General features: G+C 47.1%; 1 protein-coding gene across 5 annotated transcripts in view; it reads left to right on the forward strand.

Annotated features, from left to right (window-relative positions):
* Window positions 1-22,611, forward strand: part of Ntrk3 (neurotrophic receptor tyrosine kinase 3) — a 424,455-nt gene that overhangs the window by 53,538 nt on the left and 348,306 nt on the right. For all 5 annotated transcript variants that reach the window (XM_078051196.1, XM_005320115.4, XM_078051195.1 and 2 more), the window contains 2 exons: window positions 19,556-19,630; window positions 20,283-20,354. In XM_078051196.1, the coding sequence (XP_077907322.1) occupies window positions 19,556-19,630; window positions 20,283-20,354 (147 nt within the window). The remainder of the gene's footprint in view (window positions 1-19,555; window positions 19,631-20,282; window positions 20,355-22,611) is intronic.

The raw sequence follows: 22,611 nt of genomic DNA on the forward strand, positions 1-22,611 counted from the left end.
GCACAGTAAGATCCTAAATAGTGTAACTCTCCCTTCTTTTAAGTGCATCACTGGGGTCTGAGTGATAAAGTGCCAGATATAGGAAGAAAGGCTTACACAGGCTCCCATGTCTATAGGCTGGTAGGAAAAAAAGGTGTCTTTTTTTTTTTTAAAGGTGTCTTCATTTGTGAAGCTCCCAAAGAGACCTGAGAACAATCTTCAAGGCCACACGGTTTATTTGGGAGTTACTACTATGAAACCTAAGTGGGGGAGTAGGGAAATGAGACAGGAAGTCAGAAGGGTGTGTACCAAGGCAGCAACCTCTGTGGGACAACTAGAGGTTGATGCCAGGAGGAAGCTGTACCAAATGGTGTAGAACAGGGGCTGCAAGGTCATGCCATCTGATGAGATAGCGGGCAAGGAACCTGGGATGATCCAACTGGCCCCAGGAGAGCCTCTCCAAGCTCTTAGTTTCCTTGAGGAAAGCTCAAAGTGAAGAGATGCTGGGAGTAGCTGCCCGAAGTCAGCTGGCGTCATGAAGGGGGAAGGTCCGAGGGATAGCAGCAGGGCATGCAGAGTGTCTACTCTGGAAAGTTCTGTGTCTTACCCAGCCCCGCAAGTCTGGGTGCTCTCTTTGGTGGCATCCTCTTCTCCAGGAAAAGCGCCATACAGAGCTTTACAGGTCATCGTGAGGAGGTGGGCTGGACCAGAGAGTGGGAGGCAGCCCTGGAGGAATTCTGGGATAGGACCCAGGCCCCAGATGGCATGAATGAATCTCCTAGCCAAAGTCGTACCTTCATCTCTGTAACTCCCCCCACCCCCCCAAACATCTGACGGCTGAGTACGGGACAGCTTTCAGAAACACTGACTCACTCTTTGGGTTCTTTGAGGTTTTTGCTTTAGAGAATGGGACCTTCTGTCAGTTGCTGCCAACTATGATTTCAGACTGCACAAATCCCCTGGCTGGGAAAGGAACCATTTCTCCCTCACGTGGAGCTGAATGACTGCAAGGAATGGCAGGGAAAGTCAAATGAAGTGAGGGTATGTCAAACGGAAGTGAGGTTGGGAGAAACTGAGTAAGGTTGATGGGATGCAGGCTGTCAGGGAAGGAGAGCTGTTCCTACCTTCCCACCCAGGGTGACATTTATTAGGACTTGGAAGGCAAGGACTGAAGACCTGGAGGAGGACTCCCAGGTTTTGGGCAGCGAGTCCACTGGGGAAAAGCCACTAAAGGGTGTGTGGGAATGCTAATCTATGGAACTCTGACCCTCTTCCAATGCAAATTAACTTGCAAATTTAAGCCTTGGTTTTTGTCCCTTTTCAGGAATCCAGAACTCTTAGAGGGTGCTATGTTTTACAAAGAAAAGGCTGGAGGAAATAGAGAGAGGGTGACTTAGAGCATCATTCACATTTATTTCATAAGACTGCTATCAATAAGAGCTTTGTATGCTGTATGCAGATGCTTATTCCAGGAGCATAACAAAAAATCCTTCAGGGACTGGGCCTTTTTAGCAAACAGGCAGTTTCCATTAAAAAAAAAAAAGCAGCACAACATATTAGTGTCCTGGCCTTGTGACACCCTGCTAGCATCTTACATTTAAGCACAGGAAGCAGCAGAGATTCAATACCCTCCCTTCCTGCACAGGATGGTCAAGGTCACCCTTGGGTCCAGATGACATGAGTGGGGAGTATGCGCCTCAGGGTTCCCGTGTACCTCAGCCTCCCTGTGCTGCCATAGCATCTACGAGAGACCCAGGAGGTGAGAGTTTGGTGCCAGTTCTCCTGGGGGTTTGGGCTGATTACTACTGATTTTCACCCTCAGGGAATCCACGGCAAGTCCTGTGTTGACTTGGGCTTTGCATTCTGCGATTGCATCTGGTGGTGATGGTGCAGGGGAGGTAATGGCTCATGAAACGCCATCATACCTTCACACACCTTGGAGCCCAGAGACAGGGCCCAGGGGATGCATGGGTGGTAGGTGTCTTCACACCTCTAAGTGTAGCTGTCAGATGCCCTGATGTCTGCTGGTGAGGAAATGGAAGAAAGATGGGCACAGGTTGGCTCATCCACAGAGGGATAGCGACATTTCCTTTCCAATGCATCATGGTGGGGTAGGGTATCAAGGCTTAACTCTGATCAGAGCTAATCTGGCTGACCACAGGGGCCAGCATATGGTGGGTCTAGGATATGATGATGTTGTTAACAGAAAATTAATAATGCTGTGATTCCAAGGAGGCCAGAGGGGTCAACATGGTTTGAAACTGGTCCATCAGCCATTAGCAAGTTAGTGATGAGAAAGTACAAGCAGGACCCAAGTTCCTTTGCCAGGAAAAGGAGGTTGACAGTGTGCTAGCTGTGTTGTGAAGGCCCTGGCTGAGCAGCTAGGATTTGGGCAGGACTCCCGTCGCAGCGTCTCATGGATCTGGCAGTTAAGATCTGGGGTAGACAGTCCATTGTAGCGAGAAGGTGCCAACAGTGAGCATAATGGGAATTTGGGAATAAAGGTAGAGATACTGGGTCTCAAAGGAAGAGTCCAAAAACCATTGAAATTCAGGAAGCACCCAGGAACAGTTGCAATTCCTGAGCGATGTCCCTTGGCCTGCACCCTTCACCCATGCCCTTGTAACATGAGAGCAATGTACAAGCTCAGGGAGGACCAGAGTGACATTGTGTAGCTCCACCCTGCCTCTACCTCTGTTCTGGACACTAGCAACCACCCCTCTGTAAATATTAACACCCCATGCCAGCGGATTGCTGTCCCTCCCTCTGGAGATGACCCATATTCTCCCTTGAAAGCATATTCCTTGATGTACCCCAAAGGCTTTTCTCTTGAGATAACCCCCATTTCCCTCTGAATATGTATTTACTTTCCTAAATAAACTTTTCCGCCTATGCCTTTGACTGTCATGTGCTGAACTTCTTTTCTATCACTTATGCCAAGAACCTCCTGGTCCTCAGTCAAGTTCCCCCTTCTCTCTGGGAACTCCTTGGGCCCTTCTTGAGGGACATCATCTCTTTTTCCATGTTAGGTACAGAGTGATGGCTTAGCTTGAGGGTACAGAAGGGCAAATGTCTTCAGGAATGGCAGGCACCAGGCTGTGGCAGCAGGCACACAGTAGGTGCTTTATATATGTGTAAGTGAAATAGCATTCTGGGTCCCATCTGCTGTTGAGGTTTGACCTGGCTAAGTCAGCTGGATCCAGGCTTGAGGGGAAAAGAGCCCACTGAGTACCCATGCTCCAGGCAGACATCTGGGCTGGGCATGTAGAGACTGAGGAGAGGCACCGGCCAGCCAGCCCTTCCTCCTGGTTGGAGCAGATGGACATGGATGAGCTTTATACAAGGGCAGTGCTGAGTATTGCTGTCAGTCTGTTCACTGTCCTCTCTGTGCACACAGCCACCCTCTGCCTGCTTCCCTATTGTGCAGAGTGGGAGAAGAGAGTCGAGTAGGGTACAGCCTGAAAATCCTGATGTGCTGTGGCTGGATTCCCCTCTGCAGCCTGTGGGTTTTCCTTTCCCTTCCTCACTGGGTACCATCACCACTTCTTGTCTAGAAGTGGAGGCCCAGGCTGCCCTGCCTCCTGAACTCCATCAAGGACCAACTGTAGAGTCTATATTTCCAAGCCCCTTGCTTCCTGGAGTGAACTCTGCTTTTGCCTCTTGAGAGGGGAATGCCTGCAGGGGTGGGAGCCGGGGTTGGGTTTTCCCAGATGGTTTCCCCAGGTGCTGGAGTTGGAGGCAGAGACACCACTTTGACCTTGAGCTTTCCATTTCTCCGCAGTGCTCTCCAGCAATCTCTTTAACAAACCGTTGCTTAATGTCTCTGTTGCAGTCACCTTTCTAGTGGAGGACTTCCCAGACAGTGCCTCAGGCCTTCCTTTGTTGGTTTGGGTGATTTCTTCTGGGAAATTAAGTGCTTTTGCCCAGGAGTGAGGCTGAGCTCAAAGAAGGAGAGATCATGCAGTATCCGTGCCACACTTATTGAGAGCTTTTTAGAAACCTGGCACCCTGCTTGGCACTGAGGATGCTGAGGTAATAGACACAGTCCCTACTCAAAGGATCTCAGAGTCTTGTGAGGGAGACAGTCCTGTCAACAATTAAGACAACATCTTGAGAGTCTTGTGAGAACCGCAGGCTTTGTTTGGAGCCGGCGCTTGCCAGCACACACCACTAAGGCTGGGTAGTTGTTTTCTCCTCTGCTGTCTCCTAACCTCTGGGAGGCTCAGGAAGAAGCCCCCAGGACCCAGATCCAGCCTTTGGCCAGAGTCCATTTTGTTCTGAGTTTGGTGTCAGACTACAGAGAAGAGGGTTTGTGACCTAGAAAGGAGGGGCCCAAGGAAGGCTCTCAGAGGGACATCTAGGCTGAGTTCTGGAGGATGAGGACTGGGGAGGTTGTGTCAATCAGCATCTCTCCCGGGCGCTTTCTTTCCTGCCTATCTGTCCCTTGACCTTGAACCTTAGCCGGGTCCCAGACCTGTGACAGTTCTTCTCGACTGAAGGATGGGGCCCACCTAGTCTCAGTGTCAAGGAGGGGCTGTGGGAATCCCTACAGGGCCTGAACACTCACTGAGTGCAAAACAGAGCTCAGGGTGAGAGGAGGGCAAACAAAATAAATAGAATGCATCCATCTTTGTTGTCAAGGAATTTATGCTCTCGTGAGGGAAGCCAGGCAAATAATGCTGAGACTCACAGGTGACAGGATCGCATACATGTATCAGCAGCCACACAGAAATAATTCCCCATTAATTAGACGGTGAGGCTGGGATCACTGAGAGACTCTAACTGGGTGGGGATGGATGGTTTGATAAAAGCTTGCTGGAGAGAGGAGGATGCTGCAGATCAGAACCCCAGGAGGAAGCGCTCAGCTCCACAAAGGTTCACTGACTGGGCTGGGACAGGAGCATGGCTCAGAGGAAGCTGGAAGGAGCAGATCTGGGCAGTCCATGGTACTTTGTTCAGCTGACTGAGTTACAACAGGTGGAGGAAGCCATGAGTGGAGTGGAGCAAGGGCATGGAGGGCCGGGGTCTCATGTTGCACGCCTGTCACTGCCTCAGCCACTACACCTACAAGCAGGGTTCCTCTCCCTGCCACCCTGGTGGCCCCAGCTCCCGACTTCCATTCCTCTGCAATGCATTAGCCACGTTTCTACTTGGAGGGGAAAACAAACATTCTTTGAGCTCTAGCATATTCCAAGCAAAGTGTTAAGTCTTTTACTAACACTATTTTAATTCCCCTTTATAATGACTCCCTGAGGTTGATGCCACTATCCCTGTTGTACAGATGGGTGAATGGAGACCCCGGTCACTCATCAGTGACTAGTGGTGAGTCAAGCCCTGTGCTGACTCCAATGCCCATCATTTTTTCTCTACACCAGACTGCTTCCAAAAGTCCGAGGTAGAACAGGCATGATGATTCTAGACAAATTGGTGTCTCTGTCTCCCTAAGTGGCTTGATTTTTTAACTCTTCTGTAATGGAAGATTGAGAGGATGTTGGAATGAGTGAAATGACCATCACAAAAGCCATTTATTATCCAAAGTACATGTATGAAGACATGAATTGGTGTGAACATACTTTATATATAACCAGAGATATGAAAAATTGTGCTGTATATGTGCAATAAGAATTGTAATGCATTCCGTTTTCATTTATTTAAAAAAACAATTAAAAAATATTTTAAAAAGCCATTTATTTACACAGGTCCCATTAGCAGTTTCCCTTTTTCTCTCAGCTCTAATCTGGATTTGAGTCTCAGGGAAGCATCTAATTATGCAATGGGTGGGACCGAGGGACCAGGTAAATTTGTTTTTGCCCTTTTAAAGGGTCTGTGGCACTTTATCCACACCCCACCTTGCCCCAGTTACAGATTTCCCTAAAGGCTTTGGACTTCTCAATAACATTTTAGTTTGGTGTGAGAGGCATTTGTTAGCCATCTTGTACCTGTGAAGGACGTGTTCAATGTCACCTTTGAGAAAGTGGAACCTACAGCAGGTTAGAACACAGAGGCTGGAAGCTGAACAGTCTGCTCAGAGTCATTGAATGCTTTCAGGTGAGGGGCTTTCTTAGGAGCTGAAGAAATAAAAGAGACAAGGCTAGTTTCTAGAAATAGCAGGAAGGAGGGACTGGTAGGACTTGAATCGAAGAGAGTACAAGAATGTGCAAAGGCCTTTTGGGAAGATACGGTTGATAGATGGTACTTCCATTGTCCTTCCGGATAGTGTGCCCATGGCAGACATCACTAATAGATCACAGCATTGCCCTGCTCAACCACAGACTCCTTCTTCACACAGCAGTTTACTTTAGCTCTTGCCAACCCACAGATATTGTTCATATGTTGAAATCCACTCAGCGTTGTTGCTCTCAGGAGGACTCAGAGGGAGTAGTTTGGGAGAGTTCAGTAAATGAACAGTGAACTATTCTGTCTGTATTTGCTCTTAGGAGTCAAGGAGAATGTGCATTGTGGGAAAAAGAACTACAGGACAAGGGAGAGGTTAGGCATCAAGGGTAGAGCTTTAGAAGTGGAATTAATCTCTAATTAGGCAGTAATTAAAGTCATGTGAATAGAGATGCTTTCCAAGAGAGTGAATATATGGGGGAAAAGAACAGATGGTTTATTGCTGGAGGGAAGGAAACTGGTCCTGACACTGCAGCAAGGGAGAGAAGAGTTAAGGAGAGAAACCTGTATTTCCTTCACTTGGGTGAGGAAGACCATTTCTCCAGCCCCTAAATGCAACCCCGCGGAGCCTTCAGAAATTCCGAGTCTGGTTTTCTTCCACACTCTAAGGGCTAATGTAACTAATTCCTCCCTTTTAGGTCCCAGATACGACCAGTGTTTTATTAAAAAAGCTGGTCTCAGAGCCTGCCTCCCTCCTGCAGTCCCCACTCCATAACCCTCTGCAGTGCCCAGCCCAGCCCACACTTCCTTCTCCAGGTGTGACTTTCCCCTTCTCTGCGACTTGGTCACATCCCGGCTTACTATGCACAGAGGAGAGAACCAGATACCACAAATGTGATCTTGTCTTTCTGATGGTTACCTTGACTAATCACTCTGACACTCTCAGGTTCTGGGATAATTATTCCTGCAAACTCAAGGAGTCCCTTTCCTCCCAGTGACCTGGAATTACCCTCTAACAATGAAAATGCCCTGAACCTTGGAGCGACTTTTTTTTTTTTTTTTTTGCATTAACTCGGAGGCAGAGTTGCAGTGAGAAAATCTACCCTTTTAATAGGGGAAAATATTGCCCTCATAAGTCTTTATGCAATGCACTTGAGCTTAATGCCCACTTACCAATTCGCCTTTATAACTTCCATATTGAGTGAATTAAGTCCTCCTTGCGGGTAGTTATTAAAGAAGTGATAAGTGCCTTATAATTCAGTAAAGGGTGGCCTGGCCATTTCATATTTTCCTAAGGAAATTGGCCACCCAAAGGACAATACTCTCAGAACCCCTGGGGCCAGCTGATATTAGGCACAGAACTCACACTATTGGATTATTTTCAAGATAGCTGCTCTGGCCAGGACCAAACTTTACTTCTTGCTCGGCTTTCTCCCTTCAAGGCCTATTGGGTAGGAATGGTCTGAATCAACATCTTCTTTCCTGTTTCAGGGTCTTTCTACTCTTGACCAAAGACCCCTTTTCTCTTCTGTTTTGAAGTTAAGATGTCTAGTAGGGTCTGGAGGTTTTATAATCATCATGGTCTGACTCTCTTCTGCACAGAGAAGGAGTCTTAGGATGCAAGAGTTTCAACCCTCTGACCCCAACACCTTGGGCACAGCTTGCTTCTTTCTACCTCATTCTCTTCAAATAGTTGGAGAAAGAACTGTTCCCATCAAAACCTTGGAGGCCATAGCTATTTCTTGAACTGCTGCAAGTTTGCAGTATTCTGAGGACGGACAGTCATTTATTAGTTTGTTCATTTAATTTTTTTTTCTGTGTACCAGGAACTGGGCTGATAGCAAGACAGACAGGTCACCTGCCTCTGTGGGGCTTGCATCCCATTAAAAAAGAGACACAACACACAAGTGAACACTAGGCGAGATATCAGAGTATCTGGCAAGTGATAAGAAGGAAATGTCCAGGGTAGCATTTCTCATTTTTGGTACTACTGACATTTTTGACTGGATAGATTTTTGTCGTGGGGCCTGATGTGCATTGTAGGATGTTTAGAAACACCCTTGGTTTCTACCCACCTCCAGACCCTACTAGACAGCTTAGCTTCCAACCAGGACACAAAGGAATCTTCGATCATGTGTGAAAAGATCCTGATGCAGGAAAGGAGACACTGATTCTGACCCTTCCTCCCCATTGGGCCTTGAAGGACAAAGTCTGAGCAAGAAGTAAAGTTTGGTCCTGGCCAGAGCAGCTAGCTTGAAAATAATCCAATAGTGTGAGTTCTGTGCCTAATATTAGCTGGCTCCAGGGGTTCTGAGAGTATTTTCCTTTAGGTAGACAATTTCCTTAGGAAAATATGAAATGGCCAGGCCACCCTTTACTGAATTATTGGCACTTTCCCAATAGTGACAACCAAAAAAGTCTCCAAACATTGACAAATGTCTTCTGAGGTGAGACACAATCCACCCCTGACTTGAGAGCTGTTATTCTATTAGCACGTTATAGAGAATGACTCTAGCTAGGTTGGTCAAGGAAGGTCTCTCTTTGAGGTGGTGACATTGTAGAAGAATCCTAAGCTGAAATCTTGACTGAGGGAAATACCAAATTCAAAGGCCCTGAGAGGAGAGAGAGAGAGAGAGAGAGCTTGATACTTTGGAGAACAGATAGGACACCATCGATGTGGGAAACAAATTAGTAAGAGAATGGCTTTATTTGTGCTAAAGATGGAGTGGCCCGAGCCACATCATGTAGGACTTTGGTGGCCATGGTGGATTTTAAATTTTATCCCAAATGCAAGTACAGGGGACGTTTGTTTATTGGTTGGTTTATTTTGGTGTGGGAGAGCATGTCCAAATTTATCATGTGTCTCAAAAGCTCATCCTTGCTTCTTAGAGGATAGATTAGTCAGCCTAGAGTGGAAGCAGCAGTAGTGAGGTGATGGGGTCCGTGGAGATGGTCTTGAGATGGTATGGATATTGAGAGTGGAGGGAGGAGAGAATCGAGGATGCAGTTTGGCATGGTTAACTGAATGGCACTGGTGCCATTTACTGAGACCCAGTGTGAGGAAAGCCAGGTTGGTGTGGGATCTGCTGAGATATCAGGTAAGAGTCTGGAGCTGAGGAAGAAGGTCTGGCTAGAGGCACACATTTGGGTGCTAGCAGCACATAGATGGTGTTCAGAGCGAAGCACCCCAGTGAGGTCACCTTGGCCAGGGAGGGGGAAGGTGAAATAATGAGCTCCAGGGTGAGACCTGGCAGTCTCTAAAACTCAGGGATCAAAGAACACAGGATAAGCAAAGAAGGAATATCCAGAGAGTTGAAAGAAACCCAGGAAAGTGTGCAGATAAGAAAACCAGAAAGGAGAGAAGGTTTCAAGGAAGAAAAAAATGGTTAGCTAGGCAAAAGGCCACCAGGAGACTGAGTAACTGGACATCTAAGAGGTGTCTATTTGATTTTCCAACATGGAAATCACTGGTGGCCTTGACAATGTAGTTCCTTCAGAGTGGAGAAACAGAGGGAGATGAGGAAGTAGGACCTACAAGTGTAGACAATCCCTTTGAAAAGATTTGCCATAAAGTGGGGTAGGGACATGAGTTGGTAGCTGGAGAGGGAGATGGAGTCAAGGTGATTTCTTTTTTAGATGGGCTGTACTGGAACATGTTTCTACACTGATGGGAAAATAGAATAGAGAGAGGAAGTGAGCAGAGAAGAGGAGAAAAATATGAATGTGTTCTTGAGAAGGTGAGAGGGGACCAGGGCAAGAGAAGATCAGAGATGACAGCTAAATGCTTAAGTTCTGCCCTTGATTCCTTTGGAGGTTCATTTGTTCATTCATCCACTCAGTTGTCCCTGAGCATTTGCACAGCACTGGAAGAATGAACCCCTGGTCATTGCCCTTGGAAGACTCATGCTGTGGTGAAGGCCATGGTCATGCAGGGAGGGGAAAGATGGAGAACATGTGCCAAGGTGCCGAGGACATTCCCGTCTACTCCTTTTTTGGTGCAAGGGTGCCCCCTCTCCGTTCCCATTCCTGACATTGTGGGCATCAGACTGAGACAGTCCTTGGAGGAGTCATGTTTATAGGGCTTTGAGGGCTATGGAGTCTGTCACTTCCTCTGTTGCTTTGCCCTATTGTGATTCCTCCAGGATGTTATTCCTGGCTGAGAAGTTCAGTGGTGTACTGTAGGCCACAGTCCTCCACAGAGATCATCCCAGTGCTTGTGGGGTCAGACCAGTGCTTTGGGCTGTTCAGGGGATGAGGACAATGGCCATGCAGGTGCTGAGCATGGACACCGTTTAGGAAGGAGGTAGGGCAACTGGTTGGCTACTGGGCAATCACCTGGATGGCTGCACAGGTGTGTGCATACCCTGGGGTAGCTGTCCCTATTTGAGATTCTGGAGGTCAGTATGCATGAATAAGACAGATATGGTCCCTATTCTCATGGATTATGGCTCTATTATAGAGACCTTGAGAACAAACATGTTATCAAATAATCAAATAAGACAATTACAGATGGCTATTAAGGCTGTGAAGGACATAAACAGTAGCTTGTGCCAGAGAGAAACTGAAAGGGATGGGGACATTTTGCTAACACAGGATGGGTCACAATAGGCTTCTCTGAGAAGGTGATTTTTTTTTTTCTTGGTGTTACTAGGGATTGAACCCAAGGTGCTTTACCACTGAGCTGCATGTAAACTCAGCCCTTTTAATTTTTAAGTCTGAGACAGGGTATTGCTAAGTTGTCAAAAAGCTAGCCTTAAATTTGCAATTCTCCTGCCTCATCCTTCCAAGTTTCTGGGATTACAGGCATGAGCCACTGTGTCTAGCTGAGAAGGGGATTTAAAAAAATATTTCTTTTTTAGTTGACAATGAATCTTTTGTTTTATTTATTTAATCTTAGTACCAATGAATCTTTTGGTACTAATTATCAAACCCAGGGCCTTACACATGCCAGGCAAGTGCTCTACCACTGAGCCCCAGCCTCAGCCCAAGAAGGGAATTTTTGAGTGGAGACCTGAGGGATTGGAAGGAGCCAGAGAAGTGGGTTTCCTGTAGACAGTCCAGCTGGGAATATGCCTGGTGCATGTAAGAAACTGAAGTTGGGCTGTTGTGGCTGCACAAGGGGAGTGCATCCAGAGAAAGGACCTTGGTGGCCAGCCCAGGCAGGACCTTGGGAGACAAACCATGATGTTTAGAGTTTATTTTAATCGCAAAGGGAAACCCTCAGAGGGTGTGATTCCTCTGGCCTAGAGGGAGTTGGAAGAAGGCAGGGAGCCCAATTAGAAGTGATGGTTGTTGTCTAGGCAGGAGGCAGTGGCTACCTGGCACACTGGTGTGTGGGAAAGCTGGGGTCAACATCCCACACCAGCCCAGGCAGCAACAGTGAAGACGGAGAGAAGCAGGTAGACTGGGAAGGGTAGTGTGGTCTGGGCACAGGCAGGGGTTCAGGCAGAACAGCCTGGACTCCCCAGGGAACTGGTGGACTTGCAAGTGAAATCTTGTTCTGCGGTAGTGAGGAGGTGCGCCCTTGATCTTTTCTTGTGAGGACGCAGCATCTCAGCACCTGAGAAGCACAGGTGTGTACACAAACGTTCCTTGTTTCTGGCATGAGCTTTGGAATTGATCAGGAAGCCGGCACAGATGCTGTCGTCTCCCATCTGTTCACTGCAGGATTTGAATGTTCCTTTCTTTGGTCCCAGGGGGTCCCAGATGCAGGACTGGTTCTCCACGGTCCTTGGCATGCAGCTGCTTGTACGCTGGCGTATTAATGTGCTGACATGCTGGGGTCACCAGCCTACACCGCCCCTAACTGCCCAGGCTCTCAGGTCTGGCTCCCCAGGCATCTACTTCCTGCAACAGCTGTCAAGGGAAGGAGAGCTGGTGACTTGGCTAGCATGATCCATTGTGACCCCTCCCCAGCCTCCTGGATGCCTGAGCATGACAGAGCTGTTGCTCCAGACAGTTCGTTTATAATGCTAAACATATCAGATAATTGAAAGCTAATGCTGCTGTCTGGATCACTAGACATAATATGCCCGGATAACGAATCAATTGCCTCATTGCCCTATAAGGTTTCGAAGTCAAATGCACACTTTGGGTTTTGCGTGAGCATGGGTGTGGGTATGTGCATGCTTGTGCATGTATGTTCCAAGGCCAACTTGCCAGGAAATGGAATTCCAGGCTCATTTCCCAGTACCCTGCTCTATACTTTAGTTCAGGACTCCCTCAAAGAATAGGATGCAAGTGAGAAGGTGAAGGTGGGGGAGCGGCTCTAGCAGGGAACAGTCTGGGGAAAAGGTCTACCTGTATGCGGCCTTGTTTTCTAAATCTCTTGAGTTTGTGTTGGAGGCATTGGGTTCCTATATGAAAAATGATGGGAAACCCCAGTTTCAGTTCCCTTCTGGCAGGATGCAACTCCAAGAACAGGTATACTGTAGTGATATAGGCACATCCATGATTATAGCAGCCCGAGTCTCACTAGCCAAATTAAGAAACCAGCCTAGGTGTCTGACAGTGGATGAACGGATAAAGAAAAAGTGGTGTATATACACGATGGAGTTTTATTCAGTCACAAAGAAGAATGAAACAAATGGAATTTGAGAGCATTATGTTAAGCAAAATAAGCCAAACTCAGAAAGGGTTAAATATTTTCTCTAGAGAGAAAAAAAAAGGGTGGGGGGAATGGTGGAAGGGAAATCTCATGAAAATTCGAGGGAGATCAGTAAAGAAAGGGATTGAAGGGGAGGGGAGGAAAAGTTGAATCATTGGGGAATGAAATTGACCAAATTCTGTTGTTCTTTTCTGTTGCATGTGTGAATTTGTAACAATGATTCCCACTATTGTGAATAATTAAGATGCACCATTTAAAAAAAGGAGGGCAGAGGGTGAGCATAATGTTAGTGGAGAACACTTAACCACCAGGTAAACGTGAATCATGACTTTCATCTCCAGGAAAACTTCACTTATCTGGCAACTTTAATTACCCAGAAAGAAGGTGTGAAACAAAAGAAAACAAGGACAAATATCCACCTAGGTGTGCACGAGGTATTGTCTGCGTGTGTGTGTGCATGCGTGTGTGCGTTTGTATTCTTTCATATTCTTTCAGACCCTGACTTAGATTGTATTTACACTTACCACAGCAGCATTGGGATTTGCTGTGATGGCACTAGTGACGCATGTCGGTACTCAACTGGGGACTTAGACATTGCCTTCTCTAACCTTCCTCTCTACCAGATTTCTTCTAATGAAACTGAGGACTGGAGAGGATTGAGGAGCCAGCCTGTAGGCATCCAGCTTCCAATGTCATCTCCAGGTCAGCCTGCCTGCAGGTGCCAGCTCTTAGCCACTGTACTTCAAGAGGAGACTGTGGTTAGAGCACAATGGAAGGAAGGAAGGACCCTGGGGGCAGTTGTTTAAGAGGCGATGGCCCACAGCTTCATATATATATATATATAAAAGATCCAGAAAATTAAAGATAGATGCAATAACAATTAGGGTCAGAAATTATATGAGGGTCAGGCCATTTGAGGTAGCGGGACTTGTGTGAATCTCTGAAAACTTGACAGTGTAAGAGCCCACCAGACTAGTTAGGCTGGTCACAATGATGTAGGGCTACGAGGAAAATGGATATCAGGTTCTGTCCACCGGGCTTAAGAAGGCAAAGGGGTGTATAATATATTTTAGGGGCAAAACAGAAACATCCAGCAAAGAGGTTGCAAATGCAGAGGTTTTGCACTTAAATTTAGTTGTGTGGAAAATTTGGCTATGAAGAATAGCTCATTAACAGCAGTGAGAAGTCACAGTGACGAGCACAGCAATGTGACAAGCAAGGGTGGAAAGGGGCAGGATTGGAAAAATGGGTCTTCTATGTCTACAGGAAGGAGGAGGAAAGGATGCTCCTAAGTCCTTTTTAAAAAATTTTTATTTATTTATTTTTTATTGGTTGTTCACAACATTACAAAGCTCTTGACATATCGTACGTATTTCATACATTAGATTGAAGTGGGTTATGAACTCCCAATTTTTACCCCAAATGCAGATTGCAGAATCACGTTGGTTACACACCCACAATTTTACATAATGCCCTATTAGTAACTGTTGTATTCTGCTACCTTTCCTATCCCCTACTAACCAAGCTTTTCTCTTTCCAAGTGCCCACGTGACCAGCGAGGGCCTTCCCGGGGAAGGGTGCCTTGTCCCTCTTGTGGGCTGCTTTACCTTCATTCTCTCAGGCGAGATAACAGCAGACATTTCAGTGTTCTAAAGTTGTCTGTCGAGAGAAGGCATAGACATTCAACAGTCAATCTTGGAGGCCTAATCCACTCTTAAACATATCCACTTGACACGTTTTTAATTAAAATATGGACCTCACAGTCTGTGCCATCTAATTTTTAGATGCGAAAAGATTGCCAGTTCATTTCCATATTGGACTAAGCAAAACAGAAAGAGGAAGAGAGAGCTGTGCTACAAAAGTACAACCTAATTTATTCTAGCACAAAGGGTTTTTGTGTTCTCTGTGGATGTATCAATTAATAATTTATGCCATGTCCTATTCCAAAAATGGGTTTGAAGCAGGAACCTGTGGCCTGGGGTCTCTGGGTCTCCGTGTGGCTATTGTTAATCAAGGAGAGTGGCTCTGTTTCCGGAGATTCTCGAAGACTTCTAAAGAGGCTCTGCCTAGCCATCTCCTCACTCGCTCCCACTCGAGTCCACCAGAGGCATCATGTTCTTTGATCCCAGAGGTGCTCACTGACTTCACCAGGGTTTCTGAGCTGCAGCCCAAAGCCTGGCTCTGGAGGCTAACATTATACCTCACTTCCTCCCTCTTTCTGGAAGAGGGGTGCATCGAGACTCTTGGCAGGGTAGCAATTCTGTGGTGTAATGGCAAGAAAATGGGGACAGGACATTAGATTGGCTCTGTGGATGGAATATTTTTCATTTCTGCAGAATGAAGAGTCCCGGGGAATTCAGGAGAGGAACCTTCAGTGGAGGAGAAAGGCTGCTCAGTGTATCCCTTCCAGAGACTGTTATTGCTTCTGGAATGTGTAGCCTGCCTTGGGGCACAGCCCAGAGGGCCTGAGAGCCCCTCATTTCCCCTCAAGTAATGCCCTTGACTTGAGAGTGTCATGGAAACCATGGCTTTGTGTGTGTTTTCTCTTACCTTGGACTCAGTGACCTAGAAGCAGGCTTCTTTGTTTTGGCTTGAGGCCTCCTAGTGTTTGCTTGTGCAGAGCAGTCATTTTCAAAATTGATGTCATCTCAAGCCCTGGGACTCTTGCATCAGTGTTGATCTTCGGCAGAAGCTGGATGTAATAAGGCAGGGCCTCTCCATCTCAGAGCTGTGAACTTCTGGGGCCAGTAGTTTGTCATGGGCTGTCCTATCTGTGGCAGGGTGTTTAGCAGCATCTGTGGCCTCTACCCACAAGATACTAGTGTTACTCTCTCCCCCCAGTTGTGGCAACGAAGCATGTCTCCAGACATAGCCAAAGGTCTTCTGGAAGGCAAAATTTCCTTCTTTTGAAGATCACTGTGTGAAGTCCTTAAAGTAGGGGCTGTTGATTTAAAGCAGGAGAGGGATACTGGTGTGCCACCTCTTGACTCTCTCTCCACCCCTCCTCTCCCTGCTCATGGTTGAAACAGGGACATCCAGATGGAGAACTGGGCTGCAGGTCTGTGGGGTCAACCAGCGTCATGCACTCTGCCACATTCCCATCGTTGTTCTGAGCTCTTCTGCCTTCTCGCTTGCACAGCGGGAGTGGGTTTGTGATAGGCCTTTGCAGGGGGGCTGGTCCAGCCTGTGGTTCTGGAACAGAGCACTCAGCTGTGGCTCTGCACAGGGTTCAAGTACCTGACCTTCCTTTAAAAATGTATAGTTATTGATGTTTTTCAAATGATAAAAAAAAAACAAACCACTATGGAAACAACTGGAACAACCCAGAAAAACACAGAAATGGAGGAGACATATGTAATCATACTAGACAGAGAATCCACTCTACTATTAGCAAAAGCAAAACAGCTGGGCACGGTGGGTGGCACACACCTGTAATCCCAGAGACTCCAGAGGCTGAGGCAGGAGGCAGGAGGATCCTAAGTTCAAGGTCAGTTTGTGCAATTTAGCAAGACCTATCTCAAAGCAAAAAATAAAAAGGGCTGGGAATGTGGCTTAGTGGTAGAATGCTCCTGGGTTCAATTTCCTGTGCAAAACATACACACACACACACACACACACACACACACACACACACACACACCCTAAACCTTCCCTCTTCCTCTTCATTTATTTATTATATTTTGTAGAGCCACTTAAACTTGTGGCCTCCTATTAGCACAAGCCAGCCAGCAGAGTTACCATAACTGACCCCTCTGGTCTGGGACCAAGCAGTGAGTCATAAGAAAACTTGGCAGGCGCCTGCTGATGTCATCTAAAATGGCAGGGCTGCATCTTCACTGTTTCTATCCACCTTGGAACCTGCTCTGATGTGGCCATCGGTTGTTTCTTGACTCTGTTTATAAATTTCTACACAAACGGTTTTCTTGGAGGTCATGAATGACAGGTTTCCCTCACCCTTCTGCCCCATGGGCTTTTTATCAAATGATTTCTGAGAAATGACAACTTGCAGCAGAAGCATGATGCCATTTTTAGCTTAGAAACTGAGAAAAGGTGGCTCAACTTCTGTACGGGATGAGAGGAAACAGTCACCGTGACTGGTGCTTCCTGAGGACCTGTCCCACGAGGCCTCCTCAACATGCCCCTTCAGGCCTCATGTCATTCTCATGAGGCAGGTATTTTATTGGACCCATGTGACAGGGGAGAAAAGTGAGGCACAGACAGGGGAAGTAACCTGGGTAGGGTCTTGTGGGTAGAGTCATCCTGGGGCGAGGCGGGGCGGGGCTGGGCTGCATGCCCTGGTAGCTTGACCCTACGTAAAGGTCACTGACCATTTTCTGTAAAGAGCCAGAGTAAATGTTTTAGGTTTTGTGGACCACGCTGTCTCTGCAGCAACTGTCCAACTCTGTCATGACTTGAGACACAGTGAATATGAATGTGGGACTTTGAATTTCACTTAGTTTTCACAGGTCACAAAATATGATTCTTTTTTTTGATTTTTTCACAAAAAATGTAAAAGCTTAACTCAGCTCTAGGCCGGTACAACAAAGCAGACAGTGGGCTGGATTTGGCCCCTGGGCTGTGGTTTGCCAGTCATTTTTCTAGAGCCCTGGCTTCTAATCATGCTGTTGTTCTGTGGCTGTCAAACAAAATGCCATTTCCTGATTTAGGGAAACTCAGATGTTATCAGAAGAAATGGGAGCCATTATTTTATTTACCAGAGGACTCTTTGCATTGAGTTTGTTCATTTCCCCCCATATCTTAGGGTGCGTAAGGTGGGTAAGGGTCAGTTTGGGGGAATGGGGGTGTGAGGGCAAAATGAATAAAGTTTTAGAATGCCATAATGATTGACAACTCAACCATCATAAAAACACATTTATGGAATGCTAATGTGGACAGAGAAAATGATTTCATCTATTTAAATAATTTGGTTGACAGCTACTTGTTGGGAGCAGATCCTTACAGGAAACTGGGTTCCCATGTATCAATGGTACTCTGTACAGACACTGTGATCTAATTAGTAATTGACGTGGCCATGGCCCAGTCAATATGCTGGGGGGACTTGGTGGTACAGGGAGTTCTACCTCCCCTCCCTGGCCGTCCTTTTCATCTGAAATGTTGCCAAGGTCCCTGCCTTGGTGGGACCAGACCAAGCAAACTGCCCTGGAGTCACAAGACTTCCAGGGAGAAGACTTTGAATTTGGAATCCAATACTATCCTGTCCACCTGGTCCATGTCCCCAGCAGATGCCAGCGTCTCTGGCTGGTCAGCAGGGTCTCTAGGAGAATGTGGTACAAAACAGGCTCTCGGCATCCCTTGTCACTGTGTGGTTCTGAAATGCTTCCAGAGGCCCTGGCAGCCACAGCCCTGCTGCTTTCTTGGCTGTGACTAGACTTGGTGGCAGATGGCAGAGCCATGGGTGTGGTGAGGCTGGAGAGGAGACGTCTGGGGAAGATGGCTGTCACTTTTCTGGCCTGGGTGTGCCTTGAGTACCTCTGTCCCAGGGTGAACTGTCACCTCTCTGTACTCTTCACTGAGATGGTACCTAGACTTCTTGGGCACTGACCAGAGGGTCTAATCCTGGAGGGAAAGGTGGACAGTGGAAGGCCTTTTCCTGAAATCTTTTGATTCTCTGGGGACAGCAGGAGTATATGGACATTTACTTTTCACATGGTTTTAAAGCCAGAAAGGCCCTTGGTAATCAATACAGTAGCAATGATTTTTGACCTGGGGACCCCCAGAATTGCAATGAGGGGTGTTTGTCTCTAGCATTTTTGTTAATGTGAGGAAACCCAGAATTGAGACTTATACCTTTGAACAGCCTTTTCATGTTAATAATGTTTTTCAAGTTTCTTGGCTTTGGGCTGGAATTTAGGCACCAGAAGAATTAGCTCTGGCTTGTGTCTGTTATTGAAAAACTCTGCTTAACAGCAATTTATATCTCTGATTAATAATCGGAGGTGAATTAATTATTACTTAATATATGTAGTGTGCTTGCTAGATACAAACCTCCTTAAACAAGAGGTCTCTTGGGGGAAAGCTCTAGACAGACATTGAAAAGGGGAGGAAATTGCTGATCTAGTGCAACCCTCTTCTGTTACAAATGAGAAAATGAGAGACCCAAAAAGCTTAGAGCACTTGCTCAAAGCCACTGAGACTTAAGTCTCAGAGATAAGGCTCAAATGTGACTTCTAGACTACTCGTTTCTCACTCTTTTTATAAATACCATAGTGCTGCCCTGGTCTTAGGGAGCTTCCTCCTCCCTGGAGTCAGCTCAGCCAAATCGAATCATTGGTTTCTTGGGCTCCAGGTTGGATTGGGCTGTGGTCACTGTTAGTGTCCGGTCCCTGGTGGGTGCCTGAGCCAGGAGTGTGTTTGGCTGAGGTTTTATAACCAGAAGCTATGCCCACAGGCAAGCCACACCCTCCTTTTTATAATCCATGTTATTTGTATTGTTTCTATGGTCAGGAGCTAAGGGAAAAATGCTTCCCTTAGGAAATTCTAAATAGGAAAAAATAAGGAAAGGAGACAGAGGGAAACTGAGTCAGGAAGGACAAGCAGGGAGGTTGGGTTTCATGTCTCCAAAAAGTAGATTCTTTCTGGAGCTAAGAGGGAGGTGCCAAATGCTACGTCCATGGGCATTCGTGGGCCAGGCCCTTTGAGCCCATGAGTCCGCTTCATTGTCACAATGAATTCCACCACGCAGAGGAAGAAACTGAGGCTCAGAGATATTGGTGACTTGGCAGAAGGCCCAGCTCGCATTTGACCCATCCAGGACTGCAACTCAGGTCTGGCTGTAAAGCCAGCGCCATTGCTATTGCTCTAGCCGACCTGACCCTTGCCTCTCCTTCCTTTCAGACACATAGAGAACTGGCGCAGCCTGCACACACTCAATGCTGTGGACATGGAGCTCTACACTGGACTCCAAAAGCTGTGAGTATGCCTGGGGTGGAATGCTGCCTATCTGATTTTGCAAGGGTGACAGTCAAGGCAAGCCTGCAATCTGCTTTCCCCACTGTGGGTCTTAATGGGAGGGTTGGCACCACCCATTTAGGGGATGTCAGGGGCCATTCTCCTCATTCCCTCACCTTTCACCTTAGCCCAGAGAGCCCAGAGATTGTGTGACCACACCCTGAAATTAGGATTTCAAAGCAGACCCTGCACCCAGGCCTGCTGGGCTAGAATTCTTTCCTTGATCTTGAAAAAATCTAGTGCTAGATTTCCCATACACCTCCTCCAGGGGACTTCGGAGCTAGTGACTATTGGGGAACCAGGGTAGGGACAACAAAAAGGCACAGGGAGGGTTGTAGCCCTGTTGTTGCTGAATTGGAAGGAGCTCCTGTTCTTGCCCACTGATCAGGATGGGTAGAGGGCCATTGCCAGCTCTGCCTGCTCATATCTCAAGTCCTAAACCAGGTTCCTAAAGGGTGTGAGCCCAGAGGCCTCTCACTGAGACCTGCAGTTAGGCCAGGGATGCAATCAGGGATGATTGGTGATGAAGAGATGCAGAAAACCCTTAGGGGTCTGAAATCCTGCAAACCCCTGCTCCTGGAGCTCTGCTGATCTTCTTTTTCTTTTTGCACAGGACCATCAAGAATTCAGGACTCCGGAGCATCCAGCCCAGGGCCTTTGCCAAGAACCCCCACTTGCGCTATATGTGAGTAGAGGTGGGCTGCAGGGAGCAGGTGGGGGTGCGCACATGGCGACAGTTCTGGGCAGCAAAACTGGAGACCTGAAATCTTGGTCTGGTTTTGCTACTGGATGCTCTTGGGCAATGCCCTTAACTTATTGGAGCCTCCAGTTTTGTCTCTTAAAATGGATTTGATAAGGACTAAGATTCCTATCAGAAGGAGAAGTCTAAGACCTGAGATGAGAGGGAGGATCTCCTGGCTTTCAAGTTTGTATACACTTTTCATGATGACATTTGCATTTGCACTTCCAAGACCTTGTGTGTGTGTGTGTGTGTGTGTGTGTGTGTGTGTGTGTGTGTGTGTGTTGGACTTGATATTGGGGGATGGAGGAAGAGAGAAAGCAAGACCAGACCAAGTGTGTCTAAATAAATTCTAGGTTCAATGGAAAAGAGCTCAGAGAAGTGGAGACACCTGTATAAGTTAACAGGACTTTGTTTGGGACAAGATGTAGGTTACCCATCTTTGGATGGGGTTCCTGTCTGTCTGTACTTCTCTCACCCAGTCTCTCCCCTCTCTGTCTGATTGGTGAAATGGCTTCCTTAAGGGTTGGGTCTGGCTAGATTCTAGTGGGGGTTGAATCACCAGAGCTTGCTGCTTCCTCTTCAGGCCTAGTCCTGGACTGATAGATCTCAGGATTCAGTGGGAGCCTGCCATTCCTGGGAAGGAGGTGACTGATCAGGGAAACACTCCAACTCACTGCATCCCATCCACAGGGGCATGCTTGTTGTCTAGGTCATCTCTCCCTCACAGTCTTGCCTGGACATCTAATGGGTGTGTTCCCAAAGAGCAGAGATTCTGCAGGAAGCAGGTGGGGTGGGTCTAATGCATTTGGGGGAGAAAACAGAGAAGGGCCATGCAGATTAGTCTTTCCTTTGGCCTCTGGGGAGTCTTACTGATAATTGGCATTTGATACTGGAAGGGCAGCATGGCTGGCTAGAAATCTCTTATGAAGAGTCCATGCTTCCAAGGGAAGCTATTGGCAAGAGGAGGGCAGGGTAAAAAGGGTAAAAGATCCTAGGGAATTATGGTGGGGGAGTTGCTTTCTCTTCTGGAGAGTCCTGGTCTTACCCTCAGGCCTCAGTGTATTTTTTCCAAGCAGGTTGTTAGTTCTTAGTTTGTTTATCAGTTAAGGTCATCTCTGCTTTGTGATAAACTTTCTTTCCTTCCTTTGAAAATAGAAAGCTCTATGACCATTGCTTAGGGCCAGATGTATTAGCTATAGGGGCCAAACCTCCCTTTCAACTGTCTAATTTGCTTCCTACCCCCTTGCCCTGCTTTAGTCTCTGTGGCATGAGTCACCTGATGTGTTTTCTTTGCAGCTGTAGGAATAGCTGGGACCAAAAGAGGGCCTTGGACCAGATGTTCCAGGTGTTTATTTTATTGGGGATTTGAGTTTCATTGTGTAAAACATCCCAAGGGAAAGAGCTTTTGACATCTGAGAAGTCTCTCTTTTCATAGTAACTCATACAAAGGTCACAAAGCCACATGCCATGGCAGGCCAGGTGGGGACAGTAGAGGCTGGGGACCACATGTCCCCTCTGAAGGGTCAGCCAGTAAACATATCCAGCTGACTGCTGCCACTAGGAGGTGGGGGCCCAATGTCCCAGACCTTGCTATTTTGTCAAATGAGCTGGTGGTGATCCAGATAAAGTACTCAATTTTTAAAAATCATTTATTTATTTATATATTTATTTATTATCATATCTCTGGTTGTAAAAAAGTACTCAATTTTTAAATGCTGGCAATTAAAACCAAGCCCCTTCAACTCCATAGCCCCCACAAAATTACTCCTTGGATAAAATATGGCATGCAGAGTGTGAATTTGTAGCATAGGGTCGTATTTGGGGGAAGTTGGCTCAGTAGGAGAGAAGATTTGTCCCCTTGGAGGACAGGGCCCAGGTCCTCATACCCCAGAGCCTTCTAGGGCATGGTGCTACCTGAAGCTCTCATGGCTTCAGGGCTCATCGTGTTTTTCTGGGCCACCAAAGTGGGAACAGTGGTGCATTTGGGGCTATGGGTGTCTCCCAGTGGCAGGTTGTACCAGAATGTGTCTTTGGCTTGCCCTTGGGGTTCCCTAGAAGAGGGCTGTGACCTGACATCTCTTTTGGGATGGTTTGGGCTCTGTTGGTTGGTGGGCAGTGACAAAGGCTGGCTGGGCTTGCAAGATTTGCAAGGTGTTGTGGGCTGGGGGATCTGGGTGGAGCGGGTCCTGATGGTACCAGT

This window comes from Ictidomys tridecemlineatus, chromosome 5 (assembly GCF_052094955.1).
Source record: "Ictidomys tridecemlineatus isolate mIctTri1 chromosome 5, mIctTri1.hap1, whole genome shotgun sequence".
NCBI classification, from domain to species: Eukaryota; Metazoa; Chordata; class Mammalia; order Rodentia; family Sciuridae; genus Ictidomys; species Ictidomys tridecemlineatus.